This window comes from Phalaenopsis equestris, unplaced genomic scaffold, assembly GCF_001263595.1.
Source record: "Phalaenopsis equestris unplaced genomic scaffold, ASM126359v1 Scaffold000840, whole genome shotgun sequence".
Classification (NCBI taxonomy): domain Eukaryota; kingdom Viridiplantae; phylum Streptophyta; class Magnoliopsida; order Asparagales; family Orchidaceae; genus Phalaenopsis; species Phalaenopsis equestris.
This window is the reverse complement of record NW_018165280.1, coordinates 5,658,480-5,676,558: the sequence shown is the minus strand read 5'-3', so window position 1 is coordinate 5,676,558 and position 18,079 is coordinate 5,658,480. Positions and strand designations below refer to the sequence as shown.

The following is an 18,079-nucleotide window of genomic DNA, read 5'->3' as shown; positions in this document are numbered from 1 at the left end:
TAAATTAAAATAAAAAGCATAGTTTACATATATAACGCTCAGATTTTGATATTTACACAAAAACACTTGAGGGCCCGGCTGTCAGGGACCGGGGGCGGCAAGTCGGCACCGTACTGGCTAGAAAAGATAAGGCTGGCCGACCAAATCCCAAATCCTCATCCATTCCAGAGTCTATCCGATCATGGAATCTCTTCCTATTTCTTTACAGGGATTCCGCCGACCTCGGATGAAAGGTAAAACCTTTCTTTGTTCTGTTGTCGTAAAACCCTAAAAAAAAACAAATCGAAGCAGTGAGACTTCGTTATCTTAATTTTACATATCTTATTGCTTGTACACCTTTTGTTTTCAAGTACAAGGCTTCAAACGTGGAAGACACTCAAGGATAAATTGGGTGGAAATTTTGTGATTTTGGTGATGATTTCTTCAAGCAACGCCGAGTTGTGAAGGAGGTGATGGCCATGGCGATGCCATTGGGATTTGCAACCTATATAGTGAACATGATCTGGGTATTGCTCGACGGCTGGATATCGTCTTGCGTTATCGTCGCAGATGAAATCGCTCGCGCCCTTCGCACGGGTGATATTGGCCCTTTTCCTGTCGGCTGAATCTTTTCTTCTTGGTTAGTTGCTTTCTCCATCTTTCTATAATTTTTTTTGTTTTCTGTATTCACTTTGGCGTGAGATTGGAAGTTCTATTTGCCTTTCGGAGTTCGGAGTTTTATAAAGTTAATAACGGATTTTCTTGTTCGTTTTATCGCCCAGTGATTGGCTAATTGAAGGTTTGGGGGAGAATTTTCTTTGGGTTATATGAACGCTGATTGAACAACAGTGAAAATTGGCTGGGACATCTTTTTTGATCTAGGGAATAAAATTGATAGATGTAATTTCTGTTTCATGCAAGAAATTCGAAGAACCAGGCTTGTGTTAGGAACTCGTTATCTTCATTGTCTTATAATTTTTGGGCACATATATAGTACAGCAGAAATAGGCTTTTTAACTAGAAAACCTGACCCCTTCCAATTTGCCTTCTTGCTATGCATTTGGGGGAGTGGCCTGGAGGCGAGCTGACCAGATGTTTCATTGTCCGGCTGCAACTTGAATACAATTCATGAAACCCATATTATTTAATATTATTATATGTATTAACGTTACAGGAGGGGGAAGGACTTGTCCTGTGAGCTGCCAGATTGGCCATTTGCTTAATTTTGTCTTTTCATTTATCTTACCATATAATTTCTTTATTTAAGATCGTACAATTGAGTATGTGGATTTAGATGCATTAAAGTCTGTAATACCTCATTATTCAAAAAAAATGTGGAATCCATGTTACTATGAGAGAAATATAAATCTAAAGAAAGAAGTTATACTTGTTTTGTTACAGTTGTTTATGTTATTTCCATTAAAAATATTATTTTAGGAAGCGCCTGAAGATGAAAACAACTAAAGGCATGCTGTGATGAGCATTGAGATGGTATCAGTATTCCTGCCTGAAGATGAAAATAGTTGTAAACCTAAAGATGTCTACTTTAGCGAGCTTAGGGAAAACATTTGAAAGAAACTTGATGTTTACCATAATTGTAGCCTCAAAGCTCTCTATTGAGATTAATCTAAAGGTTGGGGCAACAATAAACCTTAGGATGACAACTATGACCCCTTTGTAAGTAGTGACATTGATAGTCTCGAAGGGAATGATCCAACGATGCTATGGTTTGTGGTTGCAAGTATAGAGGTGACAAGAATGATAGGTTAGAAGGCAATGATAGTCATTGCACATCGGTGTTATGAATGATGGCTTTTGGTGATGTGAGTACTCTAATTAATGGTTTATGGTTAGCCGTGGGAGCTTCAAAAGATCCAAATTCTTAATAGTTATAAATTTCTATTAATCAAATGAAGTTGGATTCATATAAATTTGGCAGTGGTTGATTTTGGTATATACTCTATTAAATTTAATGCTCATTTGAAATCTAACACAACCATTAGATGCTTTATCTTCACATTATTTGAAGTTTTTGCCAAGTTAGGATCGAATCAAACTTGACTCTAGCAGGGTTATTATAAAGATGAAAACACTATGAAAGTTGCTCTAAGTTTGACATGCCAGCTAAGCAAATTGAATTAATTTTAGTTGATTTTGAGCTTTAGTTTGAACTCAAAATTAATTTTGGATATTGCAAGGCTCGCTTAAATGAAGGCTCCCCCGAAATAAAACTCAAAATGGGTATATACATAAACTATGCAATATTTATGATATATAATGTGTAAATTATGCAATATAATATATTTTTTTATATGTAATGCTGACAACTAATTATTATTTTTCTCGAAATCAATTTTGAGTTTTCTTATAATCGAAACATTTTGGGATGTCTTGAGTTGACTCAAATAAATTATAATTTTGAATCAAGTGATGCTTGCTTGAATCAACTTAGTATGAATCTTGGCCCGAGGTAGATTCACTGACTTTCTTGGCCATGGCAAGGGCAGGTAGCTTGTGGTATTGGGCCACTGCTTGCTCCTTTAATGAGCAATTAAAAATATTTTGATCTGTAGATCGACTTTATAATCACAATGATGATGTTGGCTTAGTGGGTTAATTGAAATTTTTTGCGGAAGTAATAAGGTATTTTGCTTTCGCACTTAGATATGTCAAAAACAAGAACTGCACTTATTAGTTATGAGTGTTAAGGAACCTTTCTTCATATTGAGAAATATTGAGATGAGCTCATGATGAGGTGGAATTGAGGGGTTGTAAGAATTTGAAGAATATTCACAGTTAAGGAAATCATTACAAGCGAGTGGGAAAACATAAAGATGGGATATTCATCAACCCCTAATTGGAGGTTACATTTACCACTTGGCAGGATGGCTACTAGCCTGACACAATCATTCAGTTATCTGGTTTGGGTTTGGGCCTATTCGAGCTTCAGTTTGTCTATTTTAGGCTTTGATAGCAATTTTTTAACCAACTTGGACTTTGTCTAGAGGCCAAACAAGCCAATTTATGCTCATTGGGGCACTTGCTCAATCAAAGTGTGGAATTGTTTTATTTTTTTAAAAGATTCATAAAGATTCGTGCTTTCATAAAAAAAGTTTTTTTGTTCTTATGGGAAATTTTAATATTTTAACGGTTTCAATCATCACATTTTGGTGATATTTAATATGTGTGCTTGGGCTTTATATGTCGAGAATGTGAATGCAAGGAAACAAAGAAGTGCTTAAAAAATCTAAATGGATTGTTGTAAATTCATTACGTACAGAAAAAAGTTTTAACTTTTTTTTCACTTGGCATCCATGTATACAATTTAGTTGCATTTTGTATGCATCCATTTTATATTTAGCCATGCAATGATTATCTCTCACGATTCATCCTAGTAGCTTTGAACGGTGCCAAGATGCCTTAGGGATCCCTCTCCTCTTGAGTTGACTTTACGATGAAGTCTGCTAAGACTATATTATCCTTTAGGGCTTGCTTTCCTCTTGAGTAGAATCCGAGACAGTTTTCTAAGACTTGCACTTTAATGACAAAGCGAGGAAGATACTCATTGTTTTACTCACTTAACTTGATCCACCACTTGATGAATTACCTCTAGAGGCTCAAATAAAATTTTGGCTACTCAGCCAACACTCGAATTGAATGAATTTGAAATTATGACCTTAGCATTAGCAAACAAGATTAATGTGCTCACCAACATAGATGAGCTTGGATTTATGGCCTTAAAACTATCAAAAATCCCATGATTTGTTGCACCAATTATCTAGACCCCAAAGAACTCTTTATAGTTGCAATAAAAGTAATGAAACAAAAGTTGAAACTTTAGAAATATGCCAATGAGTTGGAGTGTCTTCTCCTAGAGAACAACCTGCAAAAATGATCATATGGCGAAGTGGAAACAATATTGTAAAGAAGGAACAAGAAAATTTTTGCAAGGATTGTTATTATTAAAAAGTTCTTTGAAATATCTAGACCTTGAGGAATGATTGAAATTTCAGGAAGCTAATTATATGGAAGGCAAAATTTTGGAGTCTCAAACACTGTTTCTAATATTGTTTTTCTATGGAGCTAGCTTTTATTTTTCACCTTAAGTAGACATTAACTTAAAATTGATAACGTAAATTTAAATTGCTGAAAAGACAGCGTGATGAGGCAGTTATTAATACGAATGTATTTGATGCAGCCTTGTCGATACCTGCACTTAATGATGGGTAAGCTTTGGGTGGAAGGACGGAGGTGAGTATATTTTTTTCATTTTTTTTTCATTGGATGAAGGAATTTTGGGAAGGTATTTTACTTGACGTTGTAGAGAGCTTCATGAAACTGTGGGCTAGTTTTTGTGTGGAGACCAATTATATTAAGGTCATGGGGATTGATTAGAAGTGTTCATTGATGCCGTGGACTAGATTAGAATTTATTTAGTATGCCATGAAAGAGCGGTAAAATGGTTTTAGGCTTTGTTTTGAGAGGGCTTACAAAGGTTGTGTTTATCTTTACATTGGAGTTCAAGAAATTTTGAGAACAACTCTAAATCATGAGAGGGGCTAATTTTGATGTCAAAACAGTTCAAAAAATAAGATTAAAAATAAAGCAAGTTAATGAAAATGAACCAAGTCTCAAAATGAAGTTGGGTTGGAGAAGATCGCCAAGTCAGTATCCAAACAATTTGGATTAAAATATTCCTCCATAAATAAGAAAATATTATTCTATATGTTAAATTTATTCAACAACCTCATCTATTGCATGTTTTCAACCATTATATAAAAGGATTATTTAAATTAAAACATAATCTAGCATGTGGGAGACTAAAGGCAACCAGCATTTCCAAGGAAGAGGGGAGCCAAACCTAGAAAATGCATGTATCCACCAAAATTCCTCATTTAGAAAAAGGGGAGGGTGGAAGAGGTATAAAGGATTAGGGTATTTACTTGACTAGTTGATGTGACAACCTTGAACTCAAAATAATGAGCTCGCCATTTGGAGAAAGACTTATGCATGAATTTGTAAGGCCACCTTGCATGATAAAATATACCACGTCATATCATAATTAAGTACTTAAAATTAAAATTAACATCCATTATTAAACTACTGAAAACTCGTGATTTGTTGTGTTAGTCTTGACCTGCTTCAGGAGTGTTTTGAGTTGGAAAACTTGGTAGTGAATTGTTAACACAAAGTGACATATGAACCACCTATGCGCAATATATTTGAATTTATTGGTGAACATCATTGAGTTGATTGGGTTGTTGTCGTAACTTTGACTTTGTATTTGACTTGGAATTGATGAGATGACCAAGTAGGGGAAGACTTATGCATGGGTTTGCAAGACCACCTCACATGATAAATTACACCACACCATAACACAAGTTTTTTAAATTAGTATTACCTTTATAATTAAAATTATAGTCATGAAATTATCACTATTATTAAACTTGATACAAATTGCATGATGTGTTGCGTTAGTCTAGAATGTTTTCTAGTGATTCTTAGTGACATACTTGAAGAAGAACTGCCAATGAAGTGATGAAGAAAGAGATGATGTTAGGAGGTAGGTGCATAAAATATATATAGTAGCCGGCATGATAACCATGGCTTTAATAAGATGCATGGCTATTTTGATTTTAATAGCCGACATGATAACCACGGCTTTAATAAAATTTCTCAAGTACTCGACATGGTTGCTTGGCCTTTATATTGCTCGAGTGCAAGGACCTTGAACTTCATTGGTAGAGGTTCTTTTATGACATCTAAAGCTAAAAGAGAGCAATCGGTCACATAAGCAGCAGTGAGGTGGTGATGGAATAAGGGCTCCTTCATTGAATGCCTTTCTTGTTGGATGATGTTTAGAGAGATAGGTATGATGGTATCAAATGACGTTGTAGTTGTTGCTGGTAGGACTTTTTTGAACATTCTAGTTGGGTGCAAGATTAATTATGAGATAGGATCTATATTTCTGGAAACTTTGATAAGTTGTGATATGAATTTCTCCGCCTATTAGGATTAGCTTTCGTTGTCTGCCTCTAGGAGGCATAAATGAGGACCATGGTGGCGGTAGGTGGTCAATGTTTTTCCGCCACATAAGTAGCGATGAGGTGGTGATGGAATAAGGGCTCCTCCATGGCATGCTTACCTTGTTGGATGATGTTTAGAGAGATAGGTATGATGGTTTCAAATGACATCGTGTTTGTTGTTGGTAGGACCCTTTTGAACAACATTCTAATGCGAGGTGCAAGATTAATTATGAGATAGCATCTATTTTCTAAAAACTTTGATGCGTTTTGATATAAATCTCTCCACCTATTAGGGTCAGCTTCAGTTGTCATTGCCGCTAGGAGGCATAAATGCGGACCATGATGGCAATAGGTGGTCAATGCTTTTCCAATTTGTTTTTAGCAAGCTTGAACAATTTAAATGAGAGCACTAGAAAATGTGAATGATCAGGTCCGATTAATAATGTTTATCAAATGGGTTAGTTTGAACTTGATTGGTCACAGAAGAAGAGGATAAGATACGTGCTTAGTTTGGAATGACTGGCCTGATAATTATGATCTAGTTGGATTTCTCTTAATGGAGAGGAAGTCAATTGTTTCAAAGGTAGAGAGGAGAGGATAAAGAGGAAGAACATGAAACATAACACATATGATTTAAGTGGTTCTGTTTAGGCCTTGAAATTTAGGACGAAAGAAATTAGGTTTTACTAAATTCTGAAAAAGAAATTATAGTTTTTCAATTAAATAACTCCACTCTTCCTTTCCCTCTCTGGTTACAATTCAATAGAATTTTAGTAAGGCTTGAGTTAGTGATATGGGAAGGCCTAAGGACGATGTACTAGGTTTGAGGCAACTTGACGTAGTTTTAAGTGAATTTAGCATGTGTCCATACTTTGTTCAGAGGCCTATCTTTTTATTTTCCTTCTAGCAATTATAAATGACATTAAATCTACACAATTTAGAGATCCCAAACAGTATTTTTGTTAAGCATTTGCTCAAGGCTTTGTAGTTCCCTAGAATATGGCTTACCACAAGTTAGGAATCACTAAAGGTAATTAAATGTTTTGCACTGATTGTAAGATTGAAGTGCGTACCAACCAATATGACATCGTATGTTGTTGGCTATAGTGAATTTGATTTGAAGTGCATAATGGTGGAATGTGGGATTTTTAATACTACACTAATTCCACTTTCATTTCCTTGGAGATAACATTGATGTGCATGATCCATGTTTGTTCCTCATCACATTATTTGACATTTTCAAGACTTGTTTAATGTGAATAAAGTTTTGTAAAAAAATTCGGCTATAACTTAGCATTTAATAGTGATATTTTACGGATAATCGATATAATATTCGCCAAATTTATGCACTAATTTTCCCTAACAACTAGGGCTTTTGAAGCACTTTTTAGAGAGGTTAATTAATGATTTCCTTAAATACATTTTGCATGGAATTAGGCCCAACAATGCCAAGTAATGATGAAAAGAGTTGGTGTTAGCTTGTCCATCATTTTGTAGTTCAATTTTGTGCAATTTAGAACTTCAGTAAAGACTCGAGTTCAATTGAAATTACATTATAGAAAAAAGGTTAATTGGTGATGAACTTAGTTTTCTCCATGTCTCAGTGCATATTTATTTGATGATATCTCGAGAACATGTTTAGGATGGCAAGGAAAGATATCCCAAGACTGAGTCAACCAATGCATCAAAGTTCGAATTAGGATTAGATTCCTTTGAGCAAACATCATTAACTCTTAAGTCTATGCACATCTATTCCTCTATTGTGGTTTCTTCATGATCATTAAGTTGAATATCCACTCAAGATATTGGACCTCTCGAATGATCCCAAAATGAGAAGCTTTTTGACATCATTGACCTCCTGTTTGATGTCTACAACAAAACTTTCATTTCTTTGCTTTACTGTTTACTATCAAGGTAGATGTGTAAGTGATGATAGGTCATGTTAAAGCCCACTCCATGCATTTTAGAGGATTTCCAAGAAAATATATTGAAATTATCGCAAATATAAATTCACAAGTTCTCTTCAAAATATACCTTCGTAGGAGAGTTGCTTTCAACATTTTCTTATGAATCCTTCTATTCAGTTTGTGACATTTGTGGTTTCTTTCGTTGGCATTAAGGATGAAAGAGTTGTTCCCTTTGACTCTATTCAAGTCATATTTTGAAAGAACTTTTATCGATTATATTTTATCTTAAATTTTATGGCAAGGTGGCTAGTAGAGACTACAACTCGGAATGTGTTCAGGAAAGGGCAAATGAAAATATCATTACAAGTGATGGAAATGTTGGTGACCAAGAAGTCAATGTAGTTTGTCTCATTGAACTTGAGATCTCCTAGGATTACCTCCAACATAGTAATGCCCTCTTTAAATCTCTCGATTTAGAAAGCTCGATGAGTGCCTTCTTAGCAGGTCTCAAGAGTTGTAGGACATGAACAATAATTTTTGGCTCACTTCATAATCATGATGGTGATCTCCAAAAATAGGCAATTTTATAGATATGAACAATTGGATTCTCTAGCTACTCAAGAGAACAAGAGTGGATGTAAATTGTTTTACTGTTCAAAAAAAGAAAGAAGATATCCTATATTTGAGATACTTGAAAAATAAGACTAGTGAACAATGCCAACCAAATCAAACAAGATCGAAAAAGAGAGGCAAACACAAATATTATAATTGATCCATTTGTAAACTTATGTCAAATCACCTTTTTTTTTTTCTTTTTGAACGGGATTACAAAGTTGCAATTTATGAGAAGCTTAATAATATGGGAGACATGTAGGCCGATGAAGATAACTGCAGTAGAATTTTGGGTAAAGAAAATAGCGATCAGGTTGTAATAGACAACTAGTGTGCAAAGAATGTAAAACAAATTTCTTTAAAACTTGAAGGATTAATATTTATAATCAAGCAACATAGGCCTCGAAAAACAAAACCTTTACTACAACCGTTAAAGGGAGATTGCTAGTTAGTGTGAAATGGCTGCGACATGTGAGTGATGGATGAGATGTATTTTTCTAGTAAAGCGAATGACAATCTATTGTGATTGCTATCCAAGGAGTTAATTTTGGCGCATCTTAATTCAATGACATAAGAGCCATCGTGTTTTGGTGATACTCGAGTAGAATCTTGTTATGTTGAGTGCTCAAAGGCTACAGAGAGGGCATGTGGTTTATTGAGAACGTCTAGATTGTCTACAGAGAGGGCAAGTGGTTTCTTGAGAACGTCTAGACTGTCCCAAGAGGAAGCATATACTTTGTAGTATCGATATTTCATAAATTCCTCGGTCATATAATCTTACCAAACTTAATATCTAATCAACATATTTAGGCCGTTGATTCGATCTTGTGAGTTGGGTTTTAATCTTGATCCCATCTCTTCTCAATTTTAAGAGCTATTGCAAGTGAATTCAATGTCAGATGTATTTTAGAAATTTAATCATCATGAAAGTTCTAGCTTTGTCTTGGGATGTAGCTCTCTCAAAGTTTTCCTAGAAGCTTTTTTTATTCTGTTAAAAGAATAGAAGGACAAAACTGTTTCTTTGCAGTTGAGATGACTCTAGAAAGGTGATATTGAGATTGCAAGAAGTGGAGGCTAAAGATTTATCAAATATTAGAAGAGAAGCACGAGGCAAATAACAATAAGCAGAGGGAGAGGGACAAAGGGATAGAGAGAGATGAAGGGAGAGGGTGAGGGTGAGAGTGAGAGTGAGCAAGAGAGAAGAGAAGAAAATAGAAAGTAAGAGTGAGGTAGAGAGTGAGTTAGAGAGAGAATAAAAAGTGAGCGAGAGATAGATAAATGTCTATCTCTATCTCTCTCACTCTCACTCTCTTCTCCCTCTCTCTCTCTCTCTCTCCCCTGCTCTCTCTAATTATCTCTTTTTTCTCATTATGTGAGGCTTGGCCACCATCAAAGGTTAACCATTAAGTTCGTCAAATACTATCCTACAATAATCTTTTTGACGCTTACTACTCTTTGCTAAAAGAAGCTGCTTAAGGTCTTCCTTGTATATTATTTCTGGTTTGAAGTAAATCTTTGGTGCGATTACTCTCAAATGAAGAACTCAAGAAATTCGTACTCTCCTGAGACTACATCTTGCAAAGAAATAGTTTTATATTCCCTCACAAAGTCGCCTAAACATGAGAGGGGGTGACTCTCTAGAAATTCATTATTGTTCATGTCCATTTATGAGTCTCCTAACATTCACAAAGACATCCCTTCAACGATAAATCTCAGACAGGCCTCACGCAGTCAGCTTCTGATATTGTATTTTTATTTCTTTCTATTTTATAGCCCTACGAGGGTCAATGATATCTTATGGAGCATATAAATAGAGGGCTTCTCCCACCCTCAATGGACGACAGAGGGGGCGATAAGAAAAAGGACAGAAGCTTGAGTTCTATCTATCTCTCTCCATCAAACCCCCTATCACAAACTTTCTCTCAAATTGTGTGAACTTATGAACTATACGATATCGCATCCTAAAAGAAATTAACATTCTAAAACGTGAGGTAAGCGTGGATTTCACACGTTGCCTAACAAGGAGATCTTTGATTAAGAACGAAGAAAAATGATGGATCGCGCCTGGGAATTGGTGCTGCAACAAATAAACAAGCTAAAGGAACAGATGAGGATGGTAATAGAAGAGATAAGGCGGGATGCCTCAGAGGCTGGTTTATGGAATCTTCTTTGAGGTAATACGGAGTCATAAGGATTGATAGTACGTAGACAAGAAGTATAGAGGCGATAGTTGCTGAGAGATGAACGCAATAGTGGAGGGTGAATATCATTATATTCATGTGCTAACATCCCTTATAATTAATTTACTGTCGTAGGTGCTACTAGAATATGAATATATTCATGTGCTAACATCCCATATAACTAATTGACAATATTCGTGGATTACATCTGCCGATATGAATACAACAAAGATTACCCATCGAGAGAACTTGTTAAGTCCTTTCGTCGAGCTCTTCTACATACACCAAGCTCCATTGTTGAGTTTACTTATTGGTCTTCTTATCCCATCACAAAGTCGCCTAAACATGAAAGGGGGGTGACTCCAAGAATAGAGTCGAGGAGAGTCTTGACCTAAAGGCTAAAGGATGAAGAACAAGATGATGAGTTATGTCTCGAAAGAGAACACTCTAGAATCCCTAAAAGAAGAAACAAGAAGACGAAGATAGTTGGAGAACACAATATCAAGAGAGCTTGCTAAAACTGAAGTACTTAGAAATTGCAAGTTTTCTTCCTTGAATTTTTAGAAAGGAAGGTTGGATCCAGCCGACCACGTTGCTTCAGTCAATTCGACAGTGTGCTTGTTACAAGTAAACGACACCCTCAAGTTTCTCATGACCTTAAAGAAACAACCATACGACGGTTTAATAACCTGCCAGTAGGAGTCATCACCTCTTTCACTGGGTTCAAGCATACGTTTATAGCTTTGTTCCCCAATGCCCAAAAATCGCAGAAAGATTCGACAAGCTCCTTCTGAAAGCCTGAGGAGTTTTATTACCTAATTCTAATAGGAGATGCTAGACATTAGAGATCTGGAGCCCATCCTCGCTCACGCAGCACTTGCCCAAGGCCTATGTGAGGGCCTGTTCAAATATGCACTTAATTTGCAAAAGCCAAAAATCTTTGTTGAGCTCTTGAAGCTAGCTAGCAATCATATTTTGGCCGATGAATACTCGAGCTCCTCCGGAAGCCAGAAAAATTCTTTGTCGAGCTCCTCCGGAAGCCAGAAAAAACCTAAGAAAATACCTTTCTGAGACCACTGAGATTTGAGGAAAGATCACCGGAATGCTACTGCAAGACATTTTTGATACCAATAATTGAAGCAACATGATCGAAGACTGGTTGTGGGGAGAGTAGAAGAGGCAAGAGTGGCCTTTATCCTCTTCGACAGAATTAACTCACCTACGAGTATCAATGGCTGAGATTGTAGAATCCTTCCAGAGTAAAAAAAAAAAAAATTCAAGAGGCCTCCACTAATGAAAACTTGGAGTTTTCGGTGCGACCTGAGCAGATATTGCTCCTATAATTGTGACCATGAACATGACACTGAGGAGTGCTGGCAACTTCAAAATCTTAATGAGGAGTTGATCCAAGTGGGAAAGTTGAAAGAGTTTGTAGTGCTAAAGGCCAATATTCGAAGAGAGGTCAAAGCGCTTATCGAACTACCACTGATGAACTAGTTCTGATGAGAATAGTGCACATTGTCGGAGTAGTGCTCACTATCTTTGGCGAAGATGGAACTGAAGCCTCGCAACAGTCAAGCTTGAAGCAATTGAGGGCATAAGACATCAACTTTGTCAACCTGTCCAAATCAACCACTTCGACATATCTACCCATCACGTTCACAAAAGCCTACCTAAGATGATGAGCTATTACTACTATTTACATTATAGTTTAATGCATTTTGTGGGTCCCACCTGAGACGATGTAACAGTTACTCAGTCAGAGGTGTGGAAGCAAAGCAAATGATCTTCCAAAACAGGGAAGCCTTGAATTCTCTTTCCTTATATTGTATTTTCTCATTTTATTGGAAAATAAATTTCTATTGACTGTAATAAACTCCATTGAATTCTCGCCTAAAAGCATATTCCCTCGCTAGAGACAGTTCAACAATCTGAGGCTCATCTAATCATTATATAGGTCATAGTAATGGAATACGTAATCCCACCATCCAAAATGCTATTGCCGTAGACAAGAGTTAGTTCGCATTGACTCAGAAGCCTGACAACTATTCCCTACATGTGTATCCAAAGTACCCCTAGATAAAGGAAAGTTCAGGCTTAATGATAAGCCCTTGCACCTGCTCCTTGAAGGTGCCACCAACAAACTTCGCAATTATGGGAATTACTGTTTTGGATGAGTATAATTCAGCCTCTTGTCGATCTTTGACCGAGTGGGGCATCGGCAACAAGCTTGAAATTCATTTAACAAAGTATGAAATGATAAATCTTTCTTCATTCTCTCAGTCTTATTGTAGTATCATGTCGAAGAGATGAGAGAATGTGGAAACTAAATGTACACCCTAAAGACTGAAATAGTTGTCATTGACTGTCGTAGGTGCAAATGGGGTCCCTAGGCGTACTAGACCCGATTTTTTTTTTTTTAGAATATGAATATATTCATTTGCTAACATCCCATATAACTAATCTAATAAATTCGCTGACGACATCCGTCAATGTGATATTAACAAAGATTACCCATCAAGAGCACATAGCGAGTTCCTCCAATGAGCTCGCCTACATATACCAAGCTCCATCACCAAGTTTGCTTATTGGTCTTCTTTTCTCCTAAAAAAGCCACCTAAACATGAGACGGGAGGTGACTCCCCTGGAATTCATCATTGTCTATGCCTATTTATTAACTCTCTGGCACTCACAACGACATCCCTTCAATGGTAAATCTCGGACATGCCTCATAGAGTACTGCTTCTGATATCATATTTTTTATTTAGTTCTTTTTTATAGTCCTACAGAGTCAAGGACATCCTACGGAGCATATAAATAGAAGGGTTCTTACTCTATCAGGGGAAGATGGAGGGGAGCGATGAGAAAAATGACACGAGCTTGAGTTCTCTCTCTCTCCATTTCCTCTTATCTCACAAGTTCTCTCTCGGGTTATGTGAACTTACTAACTGTACCGGGTACCAACTTCCTAAAAAGTATTCAACAAGTTTCATTTAAATTTCTGACGGATGAATTTGAGTTGTCAATGGCGTCTGCCTTTTATTTTGTTTGTAGCTATTTCTTAAACAACAAAATTATAACCTTCTTGTGATTGTCAGGAAGAGTTCCAGAAGAGAAATTTCAAAGAATGATGGAACAGGTTGCAACAAGTACTGGATTTGATTTGGTCCTGATTTGTGTGTGAGTTTCACATGGTTTTAATTAGGTGATAAGATCATGAGCCGGATCTATTCAACAGTGTGCTTGTTACAACCTCTAGTTTCTCATGACCTTAAAGGAATCAACCATACGACGATTTAATAACCTACCAGTAGAAGTCATCACCTCCTTCACTGGGTTCAAGCAGACGTTTATAGCTTTGTTTGCCAATGCCCAAAAATCGCAGAAAACCTTCCAGGCTCTGTTGAAGATTCGAAAAGCTCCTTCTGAAAGCTTGGGGAGTTTTATTACCTAATTCTAATAGGAGATGCTAGACATTAGAGATCTGGAGCCCATCCTCGCTCACGCAGCACTTGCCCAAGGCCTATGTGAGGGCCTGTTCAAATATGCACTTAATTTGCAAAAGCCAAAAATCTTTATTGAGCTTTTGGAGCTAGCTAGCAATCATATTTTGGCTGATGAATATAATTCTTTGTCGATCTCCTCCGGAAGCCAGAAAAAACCTAAGAAAAGACCTTTCCGAGAACACTGAGATTTGAGGAAAGATCACTGGAACGCTACTGCAAGACATTTTCAATAGCAATAATTGAAGCAACATGATCGAAGACTGGTTGTGGGGAGAGTAGAAGAGGCAAGAGTGGCCTTTATCCTCTTCGACAGAATTAACTCACCTACGAGTATCAATGGCTGAGATTGTAGAATCCTTCCAGAGTAAAAAAAAAAAAAATTCAAGAGGCCTCCACTAATGAAAACTTGGAGTTTCCAGTGCGATCTGAATAGATATTGCTCCTATAATTGGGACCATGAACATGACACTGAGGAGTGCTGACAACTTTAAAATCTTATTGAAGAGTTGATTCGAGTGGGAAAGTTGAAAAAGTTTGTAGTACTAAAGACCAATATTCGAAGAGAGGTCAAAGCGCTTATCGAACTACCACTGATGAACTAGTTCTGATGAGAATAGTGCACATTGTCGGAGTAGTGCTCACTATCTTTGGCGAAGATGGAACTGAAGCCTCGCAACAGTCAAGCTTGAAGCAATTGAGGGCATAAGACATCAACTTTGTCAACCTGTCCAAATCAACCACTTCGACATATCTACCCATCACGTTCACAAAAGCCTACCTAAGATGATGAGCTATTACTACTATTTACATTATAGTTTAATGCATTTTGTGGGTCCCACCTGAGACGATGTAACAGTTACTCAGTCAGAGGTGTGGAAGCAAAGCAAATGATCTTCCAAAACAGGGAAGCCTTGAATTCTCTTTCCTTATATTGTATTTTCTCATTTTATTGGAAAATAAATTTCTATTGACTGTAATAAACTCCATTGAATTCTCGCCTAAAAGCATATTCCCTCGCTAGAGACAGTTCAACAATCTGAGGCTCATCTAATCATTATATAGGTCATAGTAATGGAATACGTAATCCCACCATCCAAAATGCTATTGCCGTAGACAACAGTTAGTTCGCATTGACTCAGAAGCCCTGGCAACTATTCCCTACATGTGTAGCCAAAGTACCCCTAGATAAAGGAAAGTCCAGGCTCAATGGTAAGCCCTTGCAACTGCTCCTTGAAGGTGCCACCAACAAATTTCACAATTATGGGAATTACTATTTTGATTGAGTATAATTCAGCCTCTTGTCAATCTTTGACCGAGTGGGGCATCGGCAACAAGCTTGAAATTCATTTAACAAAGTATGAAATGATAAATCTTTCTTCATTCTCTCAGTCTTATTGTAGTATCATGTCGAAGAGATGAGAGAATGTGGAAACTAAATGTACACCCTAAAGACTGAAATAGTTGTCATTGACTGTCGTAGGTGCAAATGGGGTCCCTAGGCGTACTAGACCCGATTTTTTTTTTTTTAGAATATGAATATATTCATTTGCTAACATCCCATATAACTAATCTACTATATTTGCTAACGACAGCTGCAATGTGATTTTAACAAAGATTACCCATCAAGAGCACTTAGCGAGTTCCTCCACTGAGCTCTCTTGCATATACCAAGCTCCATCGCCAAGTTTGCTTATTGGTCTTCTTTTCTCCTAAAAAAGCCACCTAAACATGAGACGGGAGGTGACTCCCCTGGAATTCATCATTGTCTATGCCTATTTATTAACTCTCTGGCACTCACAACGACATCCCTTCAATGGTAAATCTCGGACATGCCTCATAGAGTACTGCTTCTGATATCATATTTTTTATTTAGTTCTTTTTTATAGTCCTACAGAGTCAAGGACATCCTACGGAGCATATAAATAGAAGGGTTCTTACTCTATCAGGGGAAGATGGAGGGGAGCGATGAGAAAAATGACACGAGCTTGAGTTCTCTCTCTCTCCATTTCCTCTTATCTCACAAGTTCTCTCTCGGGTTATGTGAACTTACTAACTGTACCGGGTACCAACTTCCTAAAAAGTATTCAACAAGTTTCATTTAAATTTCTGACGGATGAATTTGAGTTGTCAATGGCGTCTGCCTTTTATTTTGTTTGTAGCTATTTCTTAAACAACAAAATTATAACCTTCTTGTGATTGTCAGGAAGAGTTCCAGAAGAGAAATTTCAAAGAATGATGGAACAGGTTGCAACAAGTACTGGATTTGATTTGGTCCTGATTTGTGTGTGAGTTTCACATGGTTTTAATTAGGTGATAAGATCATGAGCCGGATCTATTTTAGTCTGGCTGAACTCATTATATCTTCTATCTTGTAAAGTGTGAAGTGTTAGCATAAATCCAGAAGAATGTTAATGAACTGTTTTTTTCTTATATTGTATAGTTTACGTGTTGAGCCTCATACTGTTCATGTCTAATTCTGAGTTCAATGTTTTGAGCCCTTATGACTGCTGTGAGAATCTGAAAGTTTAATTGATTAATTTTTTTGTTTCATGACTTTTTGTTTTTGAAAGATTTGCATGCATACCACTTAGTTTCTATGTATTTGCACATCTAACACCTAAACTTCAATTTTTACATATATGCCACCTTATCTATACATGAATAGTTGTATTTCACTTTTTTTGAATTAAAAACAGTGATATTTGTTAGGCCATAAAAAATATTTTGGTGGTATAAATGTAAAAGTAAAGCATAGGTGTTAGATACGTAAAATGCATAGGAATTGGGTGGTGTGTATGTAAATGCCCCCCACCCTCTCTCTTTTTTAGCCTCGAGTTTTTTCCATCGATTTCCAACTTATGCGCCCGCTAATGCCCGCCCTTTGTGAAAGGAAAAAATAGTGTCTGGAGTCCGGACGCAAGCAGCTTCCAGACAAAAGACGCGATTCACTGGAGGAGCCGAAGAGGGAAAAAAAAACCCTAGCACGCCGGTGTATCGACCCCGTTGTCCGGACGCAATATTTTCTCGTGTGGAAGGGCATTTTATCTGCTAGTTTATGCGTTTTCTGTTTGAGATCTGCATCTATGATGACCGTTTAGCTAGCCTTGTTTGAACATTTTTTTGTGTAAACAACCATTGTCTTGGCAGTACCTTTTAACTTCATAAACTACATATATTTTTGCTCGTGTATATAATCATTTGAAAATTAGAAAGTTGTAGATAGAAAGTGCATTATTCTGAGATGATTGTGAGATAATGAAGATTCAAAAAGCTGAATGAGATGAGAGGCTTGGCATCATTAATCCTCTTGCCAGCAATGCCATAGTAGTGTTCATTTTAGCTGAGCATTTATTTTTTTCTAAATTATAATTCGGTTTCAAGTGGAATATATTCAAGTATGGAGCAATTTGGCTCTACATGCTCGACTCTATCAATGAAGCATTTATGAGCTGCTAGGAAAAGCTATTTTTTAATGATTTTTATTGGTTAAATAAATGCATTATATTTTTATTTTAAGAGCGATTATGATTTTTTTTTTTTTTTTGATGGATTGTTAAATTTATTGTGCAAATTTATTAAACTCAATTCATAAATACTCTGAATGTTATTAAAAATCAGAAAAATTTAGAAAACTAGCTCGCAATTTTTATGTATTTACATCCTACACTTAAACTTTAATATATGTTGGTTGGTAGGTTCACGTTAAGTCCCCTCAGGTCACGGATTCGATCTCCTGTGACGCGAAGTTCTCGAATAATTAGGCATATGACCCGAGCTCTCATCATGAGTCCTTGATGCGGATGGGAAATCGTTATTTGGGTCTCTGTCAAATATCAATTTTCTTTTGGATACATACATACATACATACA

At 36.6% G+C, this 18,079-nt stretch overlaps 1 protein-coding gene across 5 annotated transcripts; it reads left to right on the top strand.

The window, feature by feature from the left end:
• Positions 1 to 136: 136 nt before the first annotated feature.
• LOC110031600 lies at positions 137 to 17,539 on the top strand. 5 transcript variants are annotated; one of them, XM_020734872.1, is made up of 3 exons: positions 137 to 233; positions 351 to 619; positions 13,803 to 16,668. In XM_020734872.1, the coding sequence occupies exon 2, from the start codon at positions 453 to 455 to the stop codon at positions 603 to 605; it is 153 nt and encodes a 50-aa protein (XP_020590531.1). In that variant the 5' UTR covers positions 137 to 233; positions 351 to 452; the 3' UTR covers positions 606 to 619; positions 13,803 to 16,668. The 5 variants fall into 5 exon arrangements, with proteins under 5 accessions (XP_020590531.1, XP_020590532.1, XP_020590533.1 ...); XM_020734873.1 differs by lacking the exons at positions 137 to 233; positions 13,803 to 16,668 and adding an exon at positions 17,101 to 17,539 and having other exon boundaries at positions 240 to 619; XM_020734874.1 differs by lacking the exons at positions 137 to 233; positions 13,803 to 16,668 and adding an exon at positions 17,111 to 17,538 and having other exon boundaries at positions 240 to 619.
• The last annotated feature ends 540 nt before the right edge of the window (positions 17,540 to 18,079 follow it).